At 41.7% G+C, this 18,642-nt stretch overlaps 4 protein-coding genes across 4 annotated transcripts; 3 read left to right on the top strand and 1 right to left on the bottom strand.

The window, feature by feature from the left end:
• The first annotated feature begins 28 nt into the window (after positions 1–28).
• c19h6orf62 (chromosome 19 C6orf62 homolog) lies at positions 29–4,341 on the top strand. The gene is made up of 5 exons (XM_061093101.1): positions 29–1,716; positions 1,832–2,008; positions 2,096–2,221; positions 2,742–2,876; positions 2,985–4,341. The coding sequence occupies exons 1-5, from the start codon at positions 1,588–1,590 to the stop codon at positions 3,108–3,110; spliced, it is 693 nt and encodes a 230-aa protein (XP_060949084.1). The 5' UTR covers positions 29–1,587; the 3' UTR covers positions 3,111–4,341.
• Position 4,342: 1 nt separating this feature from the next.
• Positions 4,343–5,924, bottom strand: acot13 (acyl-CoA thioesterase 13). Its single transcript, XM_061093102.1, has 3 exons — positions 5,790–5,924; positions 5,469–5,653; positions 4,343–4,781 (listed from the first exon to the last, which is right to left on the bottom strand). Exons 1-3 carry the CDS (start codon positions 5,871–5,873, stop codon positions 4,622–4,624), a joined length of 429 nt encoding a protein of 142 aa, XP_060949085.1. The 5' UTR covers positions 5,874–5,924; the 3' UTR covers positions 4,343–4,621.
• A 266-nt stretch (positions 5,925–6,190) lies between these two features.
• LOC133026232 (tyrosyl-DNA phosphodiesterase 2-like) lies at positions 6,191–8,714 on the top strand. Its single transcript, XM_061093100.1, has 7 exons — positions 6,191–6,406; positions 6,510–6,634; positions 7,133–7,282; positions 7,467–7,558; positions 7,791–7,909; positions 8,000–8,170; positions 8,251–8,714. The coding sequence occupies exons 1-7, from the start codon at positions 6,260–6,262 to the stop codon at positions 8,530–8,532; spliced, it is 1,086 nt and encodes a 361-aa protein (XP_060949083.1). The 5' UTR covers positions 6,191–6,259; the 3' UTR covers positions 8,533–8,714.
• A 3,083-nt stretch (positions 8,715–11,797) lies between these two features.
• LOC133026231 (tyrosyl-DNA phosphodiesterase 2-like) lies at positions 11,798–15,480 on the top strand. Its single transcript, XM_061093098.1, has 7 exons — positions 11,798–12,213; positions 12,318–12,445; positions 12,871–13,020; positions 14,197–14,288; positions 14,530–14,648; positions 14,735–14,905; positions 14,987–15,480. The coding sequence occupies exons 1-7, from the start codon at positions 12,067–12,069 to the stop codon at positions 15,266–15,268; spliced, it is 1,089 nt and encodes a 362-aa protein (XP_060949081.1). The 5' UTR covers positions 11,798–12,066; the 3' UTR covers positions 15,269–15,480.
• Positions 15,481–18,642: the final 3,162 nt, after the last annotated feature.

Below are 18,642 nucleotides of genomic sequence, written 5' to 3'. Positions count from 1 at the left end.
TCTTGCGGTCACATGTCAACACACGTCACATCTTTGTGTGCGCGGCCATTTTGGGGAGGCTGCGGAGCGACGAGCTTGTGTAGCCCACTTGTCAGCTGCTGCCCGAAAACACACACACAGACACACACACACAAAGAGAAGAAGCCATCAGCGAAACACAACGTTGGAAGAAGCAGCAGTGAACCATGGGGCCGCCGGGAGACAGGACGCGCCACTCGTCGACTGAGAGAACGGAGGACTTCAGCCTGGCGGTCGATTTATCTTGACATGGCGTGCGGCAGGGCGAGTCGGGGGTTGTGACGACGGAAGCAAAGGGAGAGAAAGACAACACGAAGCTCCAGACACGGAACGATCAAGCTAGCGTCTCGTTAGCCTCTCAAGCGGCGTGAGTGTGCGAGTGTGTGTGGTTTGCTTCTCGGTTCCCTGGTTGTTGGTTATTTCTTGGGGTCGGTGAAGTTGTCGACGACGCACGACTCAGGCTAATGTTTGCACCTAGCTAAAAAAAACACAAAAAAGAGAGAAAATGTTCAGCACAAGCGAAATCAGCTAGTCCGTCGAGCCCCCGCAGGATCCAGACTCCCACAGCTCTGGCAGCCACGTTGAAGCCGACGAGAAGATGTAAACGCGTGGAAAGATGACCGCACGCTAGCTTAGCCTCCACCGCCACACACACACCCGAGCACAGGCCTCGATCCAGCCCGTCGGTCGGAAGAGAAGATGTAGTTATCTCGTCGGTTCACTACTAGTTAGTGTCGGAAGTGAACGCCGAGGTCGGCCTGCTAGCTCGCCTAAGCTAGTGTGCTAAAAATACGCCCACGCCATGACTGCTAGCAGCGGCAGCACCGCGGGGCCGTGGGCCGAATGAGTGGCAGTGAAAGTCAGAGGAAATGTCAGGTTCCGAGTCTTCGATGTTCCCCGGTGCCAGCGTCTCCTGGCATCTGCATTGACCTGCCATGTTCCTCCGTGTCCCCGATCCGCCTGTAACACGCACATAGCGACGTCTCCGCAGTGAAACGCACACACAACGACAGCCATGGATGAGAGACTTTGAAATGACCCAAACAATAGAATATTTGTCTGCTCGCTAGTCTCTGTAGTCGTCACAAGTCACTAGCAGAGGTGTACACTGCCGCTATGGGTTTTTATAGTAGCAGCCGTTTCTGTTGATTTCATTTGTTTTTCTCCAGAAGAAGAGTTAGTCAAATTTTTAAGTTGCTGTTTCGTTTAAATCCCTTGTCGGTGGCAGGTTGAAAACAAAGCTCACGCAGCTTAAAATCATGTCTTAAAACATGGATTTCTGATCAAGTAATTAGGAGATGTAGTCTGTAGCTTGTGGATCATTCCCCTCCTCAACACTGCCCTAACACACGCAAAAATTACAAAATGACTTAGTCTCGTTTCAGATTTATTGACCTTTTTCAGTTAGTAGTTACTGGGTATTTTCACAGATCAAACCTAAGAGTTGTTTGATGGGTTGTTTCTGCAAAGGGTAGCGAACTCCATCCTTTATCCAACGTATAGATACAAAAGTAGAGAGTGTAGCCCAAGTATTCTGTGCAAGACGAGCATCGCCATCAAAATCTCACCATGGGGGACCCAACTTCACGAAGAAGTCAAACAAGAAATCGACTTCGAGCTCAACTTCGGAAGAAAAGGGAATCGTTGGCTGATCAGTTTGACTTCAAGATTTATATAGCCTTCGTTTTCAAGGATAAGGTTTGTTGGCCAAGAGGAAGCCTACAGTAATTCATGAACAAATCTCACACTTGCTCATTTAAATGTCTGTTTTGAACTTGGTTCAATGCTTGTGTTGTTGTTTTTGTCGTCACAGAAGAAGAAGTCTGCCCTCTTTGAGGTAGCTGAAGTTGTGCCAGTGATGACCAACAACTATGAGGAAAACATCCTACGAGGTGTGCGGGATTCCAACTACTCTCTCGAGAGTTCGATAGAACTCCTGCAAAAAGATGTTGTGCAACTACACGCACCCCGATACCAGTCAATGCGAAGGGTAAGACTGAACGATCTCAGGGTGGGATACTTGGACGTTAAATTGAGTCGTGTTATAACATTTTATGTCTTTACCATGTCATCACAGGATGTGATAGGATGCACACAGGAGATGGACTTCATCCTTTGGCCTCGCAACGACATTGAGAAGATTGTCTGTCTGCTGTTTTCCAGATGGAAAGGGGCCGATGACGAACCCTTTAGGCCTGTTCAGGTCAGAACTGGGCATTTTGTCAGCCCCAGATGTCTGAAGTCTGTTTTGATTTGATACAGTGGTTCTCAGTTAAGTTGTATTATTGAAAGGCTGTGCAGCGAGGGCAATACGTATTTTTTTCTCTTCCTATACTGGTGGAGACATTAATCAATTTTCATCAGACTCCTCTGTCAGCAAACTGCCCCAAAAACCACTGACTGAGTTTTTTATTTATCTAAACCTTCATGCACAAAACGGTTGAGCAAGGATAACAAAAGAACAGCACAGCTGACAAGGTGGTCATCTTGATACATATTTTGAAAACCCATCATACAAGTTAGCTATTGAGTGGCAGTACCATTGATCAACTTATTCTTGGACTGAAAACCTCTGTTTGAATGACTTGGATTTTGACATTCAGACAATATACCCATTGTGCAAAAACAAAAAATTGCTTCATCAGATTAATTTGATATCTGGTCAACCATTCTTTACCGAGCGTAACAGTATTTTCTTCTTGTTGCACGTTTTTGACTTACAGGCCAAGTTTGAATTTCATCATGGAGACTATGAGAAGCAGTGCTTGCACGCTCTGGGGCGGAAAGACAAGGCTGGAATGGTCATGAACAACCCAACTCAGTCTGTATTTCTCTTCATGGATAGACAGCACTTACAGGTGAGTGAGTCAATTGAAATTGAGATGTAAACGGTTTGAAAAGCTAAAACCTGGGACAGCTTTCAAACTCACTTGACCACAAACATTCTCTGTCGACCTCTGTTGCAGACTGCTAAAACCAAGGCCACAGTTTTCAAGCTGTGCAGCCTCTGCCTGTACTTGCCCCAGGACCAGCTGACCTGCTGGGGTGTGGGAGACATCGAGGATCACCTCCGCCCATACATGCCTGATTAAGGCTCCCAGCTCCACCCAGCCACATAGGGAAAAGCCCCTCCCCTTCCTCCTGCCTAAGCCTTCAGAAGCAAATTGATGTACTCATCTCCACCCGTTTCCTTTTAAAAGATTTGAACTTGTGCTTGGATCTCTCCTTTTTTCCCCTTTTTTGTTACCTACTCGTTCTCCCCTCCCTGAGGCTGATTCAGTTCCCATCCTTGTTTTTCTCCCTCATGTCCCAACGTTTCCCCTCTTCTCTCTGCCATCATTTTTGTTGGTTGCCCCATTTTTTTTTGGTTTCGTTTTGGTTTGGTTTCTCCTCCCTCCTTATTCCCTTCCTACTCACTCATCCATTCTTGTTTATTTGAACCTGCACGAACATTGATTTTGAGTGGTTGGTTGTTCGCTTGGAGCCGCACTGTCAACAGCACCGGTCATTGAAGGAACTCTTTATGTTGCATCAGAACAGGAACAAACAATACCCAGGTCTTCACGGTGGTTCTCAGATGGACGTGTTTTATATCCTTGTTGTCATAAGAAAGGATTGTTAAAGCTTGTTTGTCATGTCATTGGGGTTTCTAGAACAACTTTACACAATCTTTTGACCAAGGACAGGTGTGAACAGGTGTTACATCACCTGCATACACAAAGATAACAAGATGAACAATATTTGTCAAATCATATGGTGTAGGAACTGCTTCTTATAAACTGCCTTAGTTCTTTTTTTCCGCTGGACTTTAAAAAGATGTTTTGGTGTCATTTGCTTTTCTCTGAAACACGCTAGGCAGGCCTTTGCTAAAATCTCAAGTTACTTGAAAGGCATTGTACACAAAGGTGAGACATGAAGGTCATTGTCAAGGTTCAAGCTGGCCGTTCATGCACTATTCAAGCTACTGAAATCTGATACTTAACATTTTGTTTTATTGGGGATGTGGGTTGGTGAGAAACTGAGATGTGGTGTAAGATTTAATGTTTAACATACCTAACAAAAGTTGCTGAGCGCTAACTGATCTTAGTTTAATTTGACCTAGTAAAATTAAGATGTTTCCTGCCATGCACATTTAAATTGGGTTTTGCAGGCTTGCTTGTCAAAGAATAAGTACATAGCACGTATAATTTAGCTCATTGTTGAATCAGTGTGTTCAGTTCAAAGATTTTAAGGCGTGTAACTTCTGTTTTTTTTTTCTGTTGATGATTCTCAAATCAATACTGCTGAGCATATCCCAATACAGTGCAAATTCTGAAAGCATAACCCTTGTCCACTTCTTTTATTGCATGTTCATGAACCAAGAATACAGTAAGAAAGTCAGAATTGACCACAATATTAAAGGTTCCTCTGTAACTGTTTATATCAGAGGAACAACAGTGTTAAGCAGCTGTGGGTGGCATTAGGGAGTTCACTCACCACTTGTGTTTTATACACAGTGACTTTTTCAAACTATTTACAGGCAAACAGTTCACTCTGAGTCCCGTGTTTTGACAGTACATATATGATAATGTGATTATTACAAATGGCTCAGACTGGGGTCTGTTTAGCTGCCGCCAAGGTGCTTGGTGTGTCTTCCTTGTGCAATGGGCTTCCCAGTAGCCTTGTTGATGAGGTCTACGGTGGCAAACGCCAGCGTCCGTCCTTGCTTAAGAACCTGAGCAGTAATGACGACGTCCTCTCCTATCTTGGCACCATTCATATATCTGTAAGACAGTGACAGCCGTGGTTCATTAAGTTAATCTTTAACAACATGAGTGGGTCCAGAAGGTAAAGGTCGACAATGGGAAAATACAAGCCTGGTGGTAAATTCAACATCACATGTTTTATGTCAAGTGAAGTCAAGATCACACATATCTTCAGGTTACTGGGGTCAGGGAAAACAATATATAAGAAAACGAAGCGCAAAGCTGTAGATACAATCAGGACGTATCATAAGCTTTTATTCCTAGGCTTTTAGGGGGGTGTTTAGGAATGATAATTGGTATTAATAATAACTCTGCACATGGTGGGTATTTCATGTGTAGATTTATTTTTTTAGAATCAATACATTCAGTTTTTCAAACACTTTTTAGGCCAATACAATATAATAAGTACAATATAAATAGAATACATTCCCAAGAGTGTGTAGAAAACTTTCAAATAGCATTTAAACCTTTTCAACACAGTGGATTTCATTAACAGGATGAATTTCTTCACATTAAACTGAAAACTTTAGTATAACAACCTAAACACAAACCTTTAAAAATAGTTTTTGGCTACACTTAGAATTTTTAAGAACCAATAAGTAAATTACAGGGGACAATAAATGCATCCATGGACGCTGTATGTTAACCCACTGGTGATACCGTGGTTTAAAGGGGCTTGATCCTGGCTATTATCGATGGACTCACGTTATGTTCATGTCCACGCTGACCCCCGGTGCTCCCCTCTCACTGTTCATGATCGCCACGGTGGAGATGACATCGACCAGGGTGGCTGTCAGCCCGCCGTGCAGCGTCCCTCCCCGGTTGGTGTGCTCCTCCTCCACCCGCATCTCACACACCATCTTCCCCGGGCTGGCGGACAATATGTCCACCTGAGGAAAACACACGTGAAGCGAAGTGTGTGAGAGACAGAGAGAGAGACTGGAAGAACAGCTTGGGTTCATCTGCTCACATGTGAAAGGAAGACATTAAAACGGAGGAGAACTATCCCAGAGTGTGCGTCGTTACCTTGCTCAACACTCTGTCGAAACCCGGAGTGTCCAACATTGCTCTCATTAATTTTCTTATCGAGTTTAAAGACAGTGAACCCATATTTAACTCCTGGTCAATTCAGCCAATGTCAAACTTGTGTTTACTTCCAACCGGAAAATGCAGCGTTCCAAAAACCGTCCAGGGGAAACATGAACTCCTTCTTTGTTTGGACCAGTTGAAGCGAATGCGTTAGAGCGTAAGCTAGGATTCAATTTAAAATAAACTGCGCTGCAGCTACAGCGATGTGTAGAAATATTTATTAGAAAATATTCACGTAGCGTAAAGTTGTAGTTATTTGCCAGGTTGTAGTTTTTGTTTGCTTTAGCTAGCTATTTAGCAGCGTGACCCGGACGCTTTTCGCTGGTGCACCCGACAGAACTTGCAGAGGAAACAAGCAGCATGATATTTACATTAGCTTTTCCTCTGTGATTAAAACTGGTGGCAACATGGCGTCTGCATCCGACTCGGACAAACCGTCCGGTTCTAACGAGGAGGAAAGCAGGAGTCGTCTCTGCGAGGAGTTTGTTGCCATAACAGGAACTGACAGCAACGCAGCGCAGTCCTACCTGTCTATAAATGGCTGGGAGATGGAGGTACAGTGGTTAGCTTAGCTGCATCATCCCCAGAGGACTTAGCATTTAGCCTGCGATCACTGCTCATTTCATCGAGGCTGTTTATTCTCATATCCTCCCTCAGAAAGCGCTGAACTCGTTCTTTGAGGCGGACATGGAGAGAATATTCGAGGTAGAAGATTTCCCAGAGGGAGACTCCTGTCCTGAAACCAAGAAGAGGAAGGTAGAAGAAAAACCTGCAGAACCATGGTAAACCCACTTATTCTGACATGAATATCTCTGCACACCTAGTTCCACCATCTTTAGCACATGAGTACTTCCCTGAATGTCTCTTTAAATATACATATGTGTGTAAGACTAACAATAACAGTGGGATCAACATTGAAAAAGTCATTCTATAGTCTGATTTGTTCAATAATGACTTTTATTCTGTTGCTGAACTTGTCTGGTTAATTTTGGAAAACAAAAAGGACCCACGACTTAACTAGCTTTTTATTATTAATAAGTTTAATTGAATAAAAAAAACGTGACAGTTATATTCCCTACTTTGGTTTTGATTTCTATTCTGTTTTCTATTCTTACTGTCTTTGTAATACTTTCTGTCTTTTGTTCTAGTCTTCAATGTGATTTATTTAAATGTAAATCAGCATCTGCCCACATGAAAAAAGCCCAAATCTGCTCTTTTTTGTAAATTAAAACGTGTTGACGGACACACTGTGGAACTAACACTCTCTGACAAATCTCCAGCGTAGATTTGACCAAGGACAGCCCAGCCTCCTCACGCAAACCGTCCGAGGAAGATGACGCTAAACTGTCGGTCATCTCCTGGAACGTGGACGGACTTGACACAGACAACCTGGGGGAGCGCGCCAGAGGCCTGTGTTCCTTCTTAGTCTTGTGAGCCTGTGTTTCTTCACTCTTGGCATCAATTGATATTCAAAATGTTTGAAGGGGGGCAGTAAAGCGTTATATAAACCTTTATCAAAAGTCAGCTGCAGAGCTGTATCCCTGGAGATGCAATGTATGACTCACCGATGCATAATCGACGCAGATAAGTAAAGTTAATCTTCTTTTCATGCAGATACACTCCTGATGTGGTTCTCCTACAGGAGCTCATTCCTCCCTACGTCATGTACTTGAAGAAACGGGCCGTCAGCTACCTGCTCATTGAAGGTACATTATTTTCAATGATGTAGGAACTTGCTCTTGTTACAAGATGATCAGTGTTGGGTACTTAGTTTGAAATGAAACATCAGGATCCATGTCTCAGATGAGTAGTGCAGGATTCTGTTAAAGTTAATACATACCAAGCATAAAACACACGTCTTTATACTGGGGGGAAAAACAACCTGCGGGTAAAACTTGATCATTTAAGCTGCACTTTCTCTTCCCTTGTGCTGACCAGGTGGTGAAGAAGGTTACTTTACTGGTATAATGCTGAAGAGGTCACGAGTCAAACTGGTGGAGAGCCAGACTGTCACTTACCCCACCACGCAGATGATGAGGAATCTGCTTTTAGCTCAAGTTCGTGCTCAGTCGTCCAAACACTACAAATATTTCAAGTCTGTTGACCTCAAATTGTTTTTTTAAAACATATTTTTCCTTGTAAATCAGGTGGATTTCAAAGGCCAGAAGCTGTGGCTGATGACGTCTCACTTTGAGAGCTGTAAGGCCCACTCAGCGGAGCGGATGAAGCAGCTGCGGGTGGTGACGCAGAGGATGAGGGAGGCGCCTGACGATGTCACCGTCCTGTTTGGAGGGGACACAAACCTGAGGGACACAGAGGTAAGTCATTTGTCCCTCCAGTCACATGCAATCACCTTTATTTCCTTCTTTAGTAATCCTTGTCCTCGGCTTCATCTCAGGTGGCCAAGGTGGGCCTGCCCGCCAGTGTGTGTGATGTGTGGGAGCGACTGGGCAAGCAGGAACACTGCCGCTACACGTGGGACACCAAAGCCAACAACAACAAGGCGGCTCCCTATGTCAGCCGTTGCCGCTTCGACCGGGTCTACTTCCGCCCAGCAACAAAGGATGGAGTCCCACGTCTTGCCCCCGACCACATGGCCCTGGTGGGCCTGGAGAAGCTGGACTGTGGACGCTTCATTAGTGATCACTGGGGAATCTACTGCAGCTTCTCTGCTGGGTAGAAAATTACACAAATTGCTTAAACATGCAATGTCCAGTTTGTTTTGTTCAAAGTGCAAAGCATTGCACACACAATCAGCTTCTCCTTTCATTTTCTCACCTTGTTGCCTTCTTATTTTAACGCCTGATTTGTTTTATCTTCTGAAATTAAAATGGACAAATAAATTCAGAAATTACCAATAAATGATGAATAGAAGTCTGCAGTGATTTGAGATTGAAACTGAAAACTTTGGTATAACAACCTAAATACAAATCTTTAAAAATAGTTTTGGGGTAAACTTAGCATTTCTAAGAACCAATAAGTAAATTACAGGGGACAATAAATGCATCCATGGACGCTGTATGTTAACCCACTGGTGATACCGTGGTTTAAAGGGGCTTGATCCTGGCTATTATCGATGGACTCACGTTATGTTCATGTCCACGCTGACCCCCGGTGCTCCCCTCTCACTGTTCATGATCGCCACGGTGGAGATGGGTTAATCTGCTCACATGTGAAAGAAAGACATTAAAACGGAGAACTATCAGATAGTGTGCGTCGTTGCCTTGCTCAACACTCTGTCGAAACCCGGAGTGTCCACCATTGCTCTCATTAATTGTCTTATCGAGTTTAAAGACAGTGAAGCCATATTTAACTCCTGGTCAATTCAGCCAATGTCAAACTTGTGTTTACTTCCAACCGGAAACTGCAGCGTTCCATAAACCGTCCGGGGGAAACATGAACTCCTTACTGCGGTCAAGCCAGCCGACAAAGAAATTCTACTGCGCGCATCCAAAGCGTTTTTTCAAAATAAACTGTTGACATGGAGTATATACAAAATGCATAATTGAAAATTAAATGGATAGGATTATAGTCACAAGTAGTATATATTGTCTCACGTGTCATTTTTATGAATAGCATTTTGACTGTATCAATTTAGAGATTTTACAAAATAAATTTCACACATTTTTAGTTTCAAGTAGCTAATTTCTGGATATTTCAAAGTACTGTAAAAACACTTTGCTCAATAAGTTGAGAGATAGACTGATATGTCTATGTTCAGGACCTCTCTGACTACCTAAATACTGAATATTAAACATATTTACTGTATAGATTTGGAGATTTTTCAAAGTAAAGTCCAACATATGTACAATCAAATCAGTTCATTCCTGGATATTTCAAAGTTCTATAAAAAACACTTTGCTCAATAAGTTCAGAGATAGACTGATATGCCTATGTTCAGGACCTCTCTGACTACCTACATACTGAATATTAAACATATTTACTGTATAGATTCGGAGAGTTTTCAAAGTAAAGTCCAACATGTGTACAATCAAGTCAGTTCATTCCTGGATATTTCAAAGTACTATAAAAGCACTTTGCTCATTAAGTTCAGAGAGAGACTGATATGCCTGTGTTCAGGACCTTGTTTGGACCAGTTGAATCGAATGCGTTGGGTAAGATTGAATTTAAAATAAACTACGCAGCAACTACCGAGATGTGTAGAAATATGTATTAGTAAATATTCACGTAGTGTAGAGTTGAAGTTATTTTCCAGGTTCTAGTTTTTGTTTTCTTTAGCTAACTATTTAGCAGCGTGACCCGGACGCTTTTCGGTGGGAATTATGCAGCGTTTGTGCTTTAACAACATTTCGCTTATGACTTATTGATCCGGGAAGTCCGAATCTGTGAATGTGTTGCCAACTTTACTGAACTTCGAGAATGTGTTGCCAACTTTACTGAACTTCGAGTTCAGTAAAGTTGGCAACACATCCACAGATTCGGACTTCCCGGATCAATAAGTCATAAGCAAAACGTTGTAAAAGCACAAACGCTGCATAATTCCCACCATAGTTATGTGGACAACGGGCTACAGGCGATTTAGCATAAGTTTGGGAAATGTTTATTATGGAAAATAGTCAATAACTCCACTGTAATACTGTCCATTTTCCCTAAAATCACATCACATGTCCGGGGAGTCCAGCTAGCTAAGCTACAGTTCAAAGTTTGGGGAAAAGTTATTTTGTTTAATTTTGGAGAATATTTCTTATGAAAACTATTCAATAACTTAACTGTAATACTTTACTTTTTCACCAAAATCACGTCACAGGTCCAGAGAGTCCTGCTGGTTATGCTACAGTACTTAGTTTGGAAAATTTATTTTGTTTTAAAGGTGTCAAAGTTGTTTAAGAAAGTGTATTGGCCCCAACTACAAGTCCAACACAAGGAGACCCTTGATGGGTATGTGAAACAACAGAAAATATATTTCCCAATTTTGTTGAATTTTAATCAGAATCTCTTTAACATTGAAGCCATGTAAGAAGGTGCCATATTTGATGTCCACAAACGAGAACCTAATTTTATTTCATATTTTCATGAATTGACGTACAGAAATGACTCAGACACATAATCCAAATTATCCATCTAAACTACTTCTTCTGAGAAAGCTGAAAGTTTGGTGTAGGAGGCCTTCCCAGGGGTCAGTCGTTGAAAAGTGGGTTTCACGCTGAACAGTTAATTGTTTCATGACAGTCCCACAACAAAAACATTTTATCAAAAAAATTAGTTGGGAACCTCCCTTTGTTTTTATGACCAACAAGCGAGATCATATAGAATCACTTTGACAGGTCTTGACCAATTCTCTTTGTGCTGAGGATTTCAAATGATATTGGTTTAAAGTAGATTGTGATTAGGTCAAACTGGTGGGACTGGGGACCTATGACGTTTTCTTTATGGTGTATTTGTTTCAATAAAAATATACTCACATTCATGAAAAGAAAAGGCATCAATAAAAAACAATATTTCCCAAAATTAAACAAAACCACATTTTCCTAAACTTAGAGCTGTAGCATAGCCAGCAGGACTCCCCGGACATGTGATGTGATTTTGGTGAAAATGTACAGTATTACAGTGGAGTTATTGAATAATATTCATAAAAAATATTTCCCAAAATTAAACAAAGCCACATTTTCCTAAACTTAGTGCTGTAGCATAGCCAACAGGACTCCCCGGACATATGATGTGATTTTGGTGAAAATGTACAGTATTACAGTGGAGTTATTGAATAATATTCATATCTAATATTTCATAAAATTATGATAAATTACATTTTTTTAAACTTTGTAGTGTAGCATAGTCAGCAGGACTCCCTGGACATGTGACCTGATTTTGGTGAGAATAAACAGTATTACAGGGAAGTTATTGAATATTTTTGTAATATCTCTTTTCGTTGTTGCACTTTGTAGACGGTCCCTGCTCACTCGTTTCTCAGCAGGCTGTACACACCCATGTTATGTGTCCATCACGGAGGACGACTCATATTGATGACAACTCGCCTTTAGCCCGTTGTCCACATTACTATGGTGGGAATCATACAGCGTTTGTGCTTTAACAACGTTTCACTTATGACTTATTGATCCGGGCCGCCGAATCTGTGAATGTCTTGCCAGCTTTACTGAACTCGCTTATCGCTGGTGCACCCGACAGAACTTGCAGAGTAAACAAGCAGCATGATATTTACTTTCGTTTTTCCTCTGTGATTAAAACTGGTGGCAACATGGCGTCTGCATCCGACTCGGACAAACCGTCCGGTTCTAAGGAGGAGGAAAGCAGGAGTCGTCTCTGCGAGGAGTTTGCAGCCATAACAGGAACTGACAGCAACGCAGCGCAGTCCTACCTGTTTATAAATGGCTGGGAGAAGCAGGTACAGTGGTTAGCTTAGCTGCACCATCACCCAGAGGACTTAGCATTAAGCCTTCGATCACTGCTCATTTCATCGAGGCTGTTTATTCTCATCTCCTCCCTCAGAAAGCGCTGAACTCGTTCTTTGAGGCGGACATGGAGGGAATATTCGAGGATTTCGATCTCCCACAGAGAGACTCCTGTCCTGAAACCAAGAAGAAGAATTGGGAAGAAGAAAAACCTGCAGAACCAAGGTAAACCCACTTATTCTGACATTTATATCTCTGCACACCTAGTTCCACCCTCTTTAGCACACGAGTACTTCCCTGAATGTCTCTTTAAATATACATATGTGTGTAAGACTAATAATAACAGTAGAATCAACATTGAAAAAGTAATTCTATAGTTTTATTTGTTCAATAATGACTTTGATTCTGTTGCTGATCTTGTCTGGTAAACGTTGGAAGACAAAAATGAACCACGACTTAACTGGCTTTTTATTATTAAGTTTATTGAATAAAAAAAAGAAAAGAACTGAAGGAGGAAAAACGTGACAGTTATGTTCCCTATTTTGGTTTTGATTTATATTCTATCTTCTATTCTCATTGTCTTTGTAATATTTTTTCTTTTGTTCAAATTTATTTAAATGTAAATCTAACACTCTCTGAAAAATCTCCAGCGTAGATTTGACCAAGGACAGCCCAGCCTCCTCAGGCAAACCCTCCGAGGAAGATGACTGTAAACTGTCGGTGATCTCCTGGAACGTGGACGGACTTGACACAGACAACCTGGGGGAGCGCGCCAGAGGCCTGTTTTCCTTCTTAGTCTTGTGAGCCTGTGTTTGTTCACTCTTGGCATCAATTGATATTCAAATTGTTTGAAGGGGGGGCAGTAAAGCTATATATAAAATGTGTTTGTATCAAAGGTCAGCTGCAGAGCCGTATCCCTGGAGATCCTTACTCTTGCTGAGGGTTAAGGACAGAGGATGTCACACCATGTTAAAGCCCTATGAGACGAAATGTTATTTGTGAATGTGGGCTATACAAATACAATTTGATTGATTGATTGAGATGCAATGTATGACTCAGCGATATATAGGGTTGAAAAATTCCGGGAATATTCAAAGTTGGAAACTTTCCATGGGAATATACGGGAATATACGGGAATATACGGGAATTAACGGGAATAAACTGGAAATGTTGTGGGTAATTTATACTAACTGTATTTACCTTGTCATTTACAGACATAAATATAAACATTTTGTTTTGTCATAGGCTGATTTGAGCCCTGAGGAAACTTTGGGCACTTGACTATACGCTTCTACATCTTTGTGTCATCCTAACATAGGTCTTTGCACAGTATTTGCAAATGTACACAGCCTTTCCTTCTACATTGTTTGGGGTGAAATGTCTCCACACATGAGATAGTGCACGTGGCATTGTTCTGTAGAATAAGATGAGAAAAAAGTTTGTAAAAAAACACTAATGCAATGCCAGAGATATAAATAGTTAGCCAAACAATTGGAATCGTCCATAAAAATATTTTACAATTGATGGATAAATGAATGGAAATAGGCTAGATGAACAGATGAACAATCCTCAACCAGCATGCTAATATATTTTCCCCAGTAATATCATCGAAACTTACCTGACTAGTCCTGCACACTACAGCAGGCCTCAATAGCCCTGCTGTAGTGTGAAGGATGCTGGGAATTATCTGTGCATGTGATGGAAGAATGCACAGTGGAGGGTTGAAATTCAACATGCAACAGGGCTGCATTCCATACATCTTTAAAATAGAGTTTTGAATGATGTTTTTTTTGCTCAGCGTCTAATTTGCATTTATTTTTTATTTTTTTTCAAAATTCCCCAAATTCCCGAGTTTAACTTCCCAAGGAAAGTTCCCGGAAGGTTTCCGGAAATTTACCAGAAACTTTCCTCCCCTTTGCAGCCCTAGCGATATATAATCGACGCAGATATGTAAAGTGAATCTTCTTTTCATGCAGATACACTCCTGATGTGGTTCTCCTGCAGGAGCTCATTCCTCCCTACGTCCACTACTTGAAGAAACGGGCCGTCAGCTACCTGCTCATTGAAGGTACATTATTTTCAATGATGTAGGAACTTGCTCTTGTTAGCAGATGATCAGTGTTGGGTACTTAGTTTGAAATGAAACATCAGGATCCATGTCTCAGATGAGTAGTGCAGATTTATGTAAAAGTGAATACATACCCAGCATCAACCACACGTCTTTATACTGGGGGGAAAAACATGAGACAACCTGCGGATAAAACTTGATCATTTAAGCTGCACACTTTCTCTTCCCTTGTGCTGACCAGGTGGTGAAGAAGGTTACTTCACTGGTATAATGCTGAAGAGGTCACGAGTCAAACTGGTGGAGAGCCAGATAGTAACTTACCCTACCACGCGGATGATGAGGAATCTGCTTGTAGCTCAAGTTTGTGCTAAGTCGTCCAAACACTACAAATAATTCAATTCTGTTATTGATTCTGTTCTGTTAACATATTTTTCCTTGTAAATCAGGTGGATTTCAATGGCCAGAAGCTGTGGCTGATGACGTCTCACTTTGAGAGCTGTAAGGCCCACTCAGCGGAGCGGATGAAGCAGCTGCGGGTGGTGAAGCAGAGGATGAAAGGGGCGCCTTACGATGTCACCGTCCTGTTTGGAGGGGACACAAACCTGAGGGACTATGAGGTTAGTAATTTGTCCCTCCAGTCACATGCAATCGCCTTTTAGTTCCTTCTTTAGTAATCCTTGTCCTCGGCTTCATCTCAGTTGACCAAGGTGGGCCTGCCCGCCAGTGTGTGTGATGTGTGGGAGCGACTGGGCAAGCAGGAGCACTGCCGCTGGACGTGGGACACCAAAGCCAACAACAACAACAATGCTCCCTATGTCAGCCGTTGCCGCTTCGACCGGGTCTTCTTCCGCCCAGCAATAAAGGATGGAGTCCCACGTCTTGCCCCCGACCACATGGCCCTGGTGGGCCTGGAGAAGCTGGACTGTGGACGCTTCATTAGTGATCACTGGGGAATCTACTGCAGCTTCTCTGCTGGGTAGAAAACTACACAAATTTCTAAACATGCAATGTCCAGTTTGTTTTGTTCAAAGTGCAAAGCATTACACACACAATCAGCTTCTCCTTTAATTTTCTCACCTCTCGTTGCCTTCTTATTTTTAACGCTTGATTTGTTTTATCTTCTGAACTTAAAATGGACAAATAAATGCAGAAATTACCAATTAATGATAAATAAAAGTCTGCAGTAATTTGAGATTGACTTTTGTATTCATTATGAAATTCTCAGCCTTTGCTCTTGATGGTGCACTCCAACCACACGGCCAGTTAGAAGGAAGCTCAGTGTTTCTACCTCCAGTAAAACCAATGCCCCATCTTTCCATGTCAAAGAAAGGAAATCCAGGATCCACCCGTTTATCCAAATTTAGACAAAATGTAATGTTCTGTAGCTTTTGTTCACATCACCCGATCTTCATCAACAGTTGCAGCTAGCCCATTCATGTTCATTTCCATTCACTTTAGGGCCTTTTATAGGTTCGGCCTGAAAATTATTAGTCATGTGAGATTTTTGTTCTTACAACTCGTCAAATAGTATGTATTTAAAACTAAAATTAGTGGCAGCAGTAAGCTTCTGTCACATTTAAGGAAGGAATATGGCTATGATATAGTCAACAACTATATTGTATTATAAACTGCCAGCCCTGTTAGTAATATTGGCATCAACACCACTAGAGGGCAGTACAGAGTTATATATGTCTATATATATTCGTAAATATATATAAGACAGATTTAATAAAGAGACACATACACACACATACATGGAGTTTTTTTTGCTGGAAAAGTGCCATTTTTAAAAAGGCCAAACTACAAAATAAATAAAAAACATAGATAAGCCTGAGCCTAATAAATTGAACCTTTGTACCTCTTCATCGTTTGTAAAATCCACCAATTTTCTTATGTAACAGGAAATATCGGATTTAAAAAAAGATCCATTCGAGGGATTATTCTATGCAATTATTCAATAGCACCTATAACCCATATCGTACATTTGGACAATCTATGAAGAACTGAGTTCTACATCAAACCACATGTAACCTCCACCTCACTGTCAACAGTTCTCCCTCCTCTGCAACACCCACTGAAGTCTGAGAGGGTGGTTTTATGTTTGTTTGGCTTGTAGACGGCACCGTGTTTTTGTTTTTTTTACAGCACAGTTACACAGAGTGAAGAAGAGCTGACCTTAGGAGAGGACACAGATGTGACTCTTCGGTGGGAGCAGGCGTCATCACAAAAGGCCCTCCCTCCCTCTCTCCCTTATCTGTTCCCCCCTCCCGGGTTCCAGATCAGCAAGGACACATGGAACAAAACTGCAGAGCTTGAAAACCTGTATTATGTCAATCTGAAGAGTAAGCATCCCTTTCCTTTCAAGGCATCTTCCTATGCTCCATCTGGAGTTCAGGAGACACTGGGCCACCTGACACAGCTTAAAAATACTTTTCTTGATATCATCAGCCTCATATATGACGGTTTAAAAAATTACAATAGCTTTTACACCTAATCTGTAGATATTTCTGCTACTACATAAAATCATGCCTTAGAGATCTCAGAAACACCAGCTGAGAATAATGGACTTTCATGACTTCTGCATCTGTGACATTACTGTCCCTATATGTATTCATGCATAACCTATACTCCATATTAAAACATGATATATTTCTGTATTTTGTCTCCTTAAAATATGCACAAGTTTACACGGTAAGTTAATGCTTTATAAATGGATGATGGACAATCAGTTTATATATGTTAACCCACAGAAAAAATATGTAGGTGTGAGGCAGATTTTTTTCATACAGCAACATGCAGACTATTAGATCTGATCACCAGTTTGATTTTAGAAGATGATCAAATGCATGGGTCAAAATTGCCTTTTTATAATAGTTGTCTGTAAATTTGAAGCAATTAACTGATCATCAAGTAATCGACTAATCAGATGAACTTACATTTATAATAATTTGTCAGTGGTGAGCTCAGCAACAAAAAAACATCCTGCAATAATGTATACATTTAATCGTCATGAGTAGTGTATTACTTTTGCATTAGAAATATTTGAGGTGTTATTGATGCACTGTTTGAAAAGTTGATTTGACGAGCAGCAGAAATCAGACTCATTTAACTTCCCAGGCTCTTCCAGAGGTGCACGGCTATTTTTACTGAGCAGTTTCACTCCACATCAGCAGGTCAGAGATGGTACAGATGGAGGCGACAGCTGTCTGGGCCAAGAAAGTGGTCATGTGATCAATCCGTCTGTCTTGAGCTGGATCCCTGTGCCAGAGGCCAATCGACTTCCCCCTCCTCCACAAATCCTTCAACATCTGCAACACAAGTTTCCCTCTGGACAGATAAATGGACGTATTCCAAGATAATCTCACTCACCCTGTTTTTATGAAATACATTATTTCCCTCTCAGATGTGTTTTCAAGCACCAACAGCCTCTCAGATGTATTTTTGGATCTTTCCTTCCAAAAGCGTAGCCCTCAGTGAGAGCTGAGGCTTTTATTTGAGGCCTGTCAAAATGAATGTTCTTGGCTGTGCGTGGACGTATCTGTGCGCTGGCGGCGCGGCTGCGGGAGGCCCTTTGTCCTTTGAGGCGGGGTTGGATGATGATGGATTGGACACAGATATGACCCCAGCCTGACTGTGTTGAGCAAAGAGCAGCGGCGGAATCTGTGCTGCAGCTCAACAGACAATGCAATAAAACGCAAGGGGTGTCTGAGCTGTAACTGTTTGACAGATAGATTGTGTGTGTGTGTGTCTCTAAGGTATTGCTCATGTTGTTTTTTCACAATAACATTCTTGGAAAAATCAAGTCCTCATAATGTAAATGATTACATTTAAGAAGTCTTATGGTTTGGTTTAAGATTGAGGGTTTCTCTCCATTTTCAAATCCCGTCTCTTTTTTGAAACATCGCTTTTTGTTGTGTTTTTATCTCTGCTTTGTTAGGTGACCTTGAGTGCTGTGAAAGGCACCTATAAATAAAATGTATTATTAAGGTTTGGTTGAGTTTAGGGTAAAATTTCTAATTAGGGCTCGAAAAGCAGTTACTATAGTTAGGTTAAGGGTTTGTGTTTTTATTCAGGTTAGATTTAGATTAGAAATGGGTAATACTTAGGCTAGGGTTAGGTTTTGGTTAGGTATAGGGTTGTATTTGGGGTTGTGGTTAGGGTCGTTATAGGGTTAGGGTTGATATAAGGGTTTGGCAAGTAGTCACTATGGTAAATGCAAGTATGTCTCCAGGAAATCAATGTAAGTCTATGTTATGTCATCTGAAGTCATGACTGTGTGTGTTGGGACACCATCCCCACACACTCCCACCTACCCCTGCACAGATAGCTTGTCAAAGGCAAGGGCAAGGGCAGA

This window comes from Limanda limanda, chromosome 19 (genome assembly GCF_963576545.1).
Source record: "Limanda limanda chromosome 19, fLimLim1.1, whole genome shotgun sequence".
In the NCBI taxonomy this organism is placed as follows: Eukaryota; Metazoa; Chordata; class Actinopteri; order Pleuronectiformes; family Pleuronectidae; genus Limanda; species Limanda limanda.
Note: the sequence above shows the minus strand (reverse complement) of the source record. Positions and strands in the feature narration are given on the sequence as shown.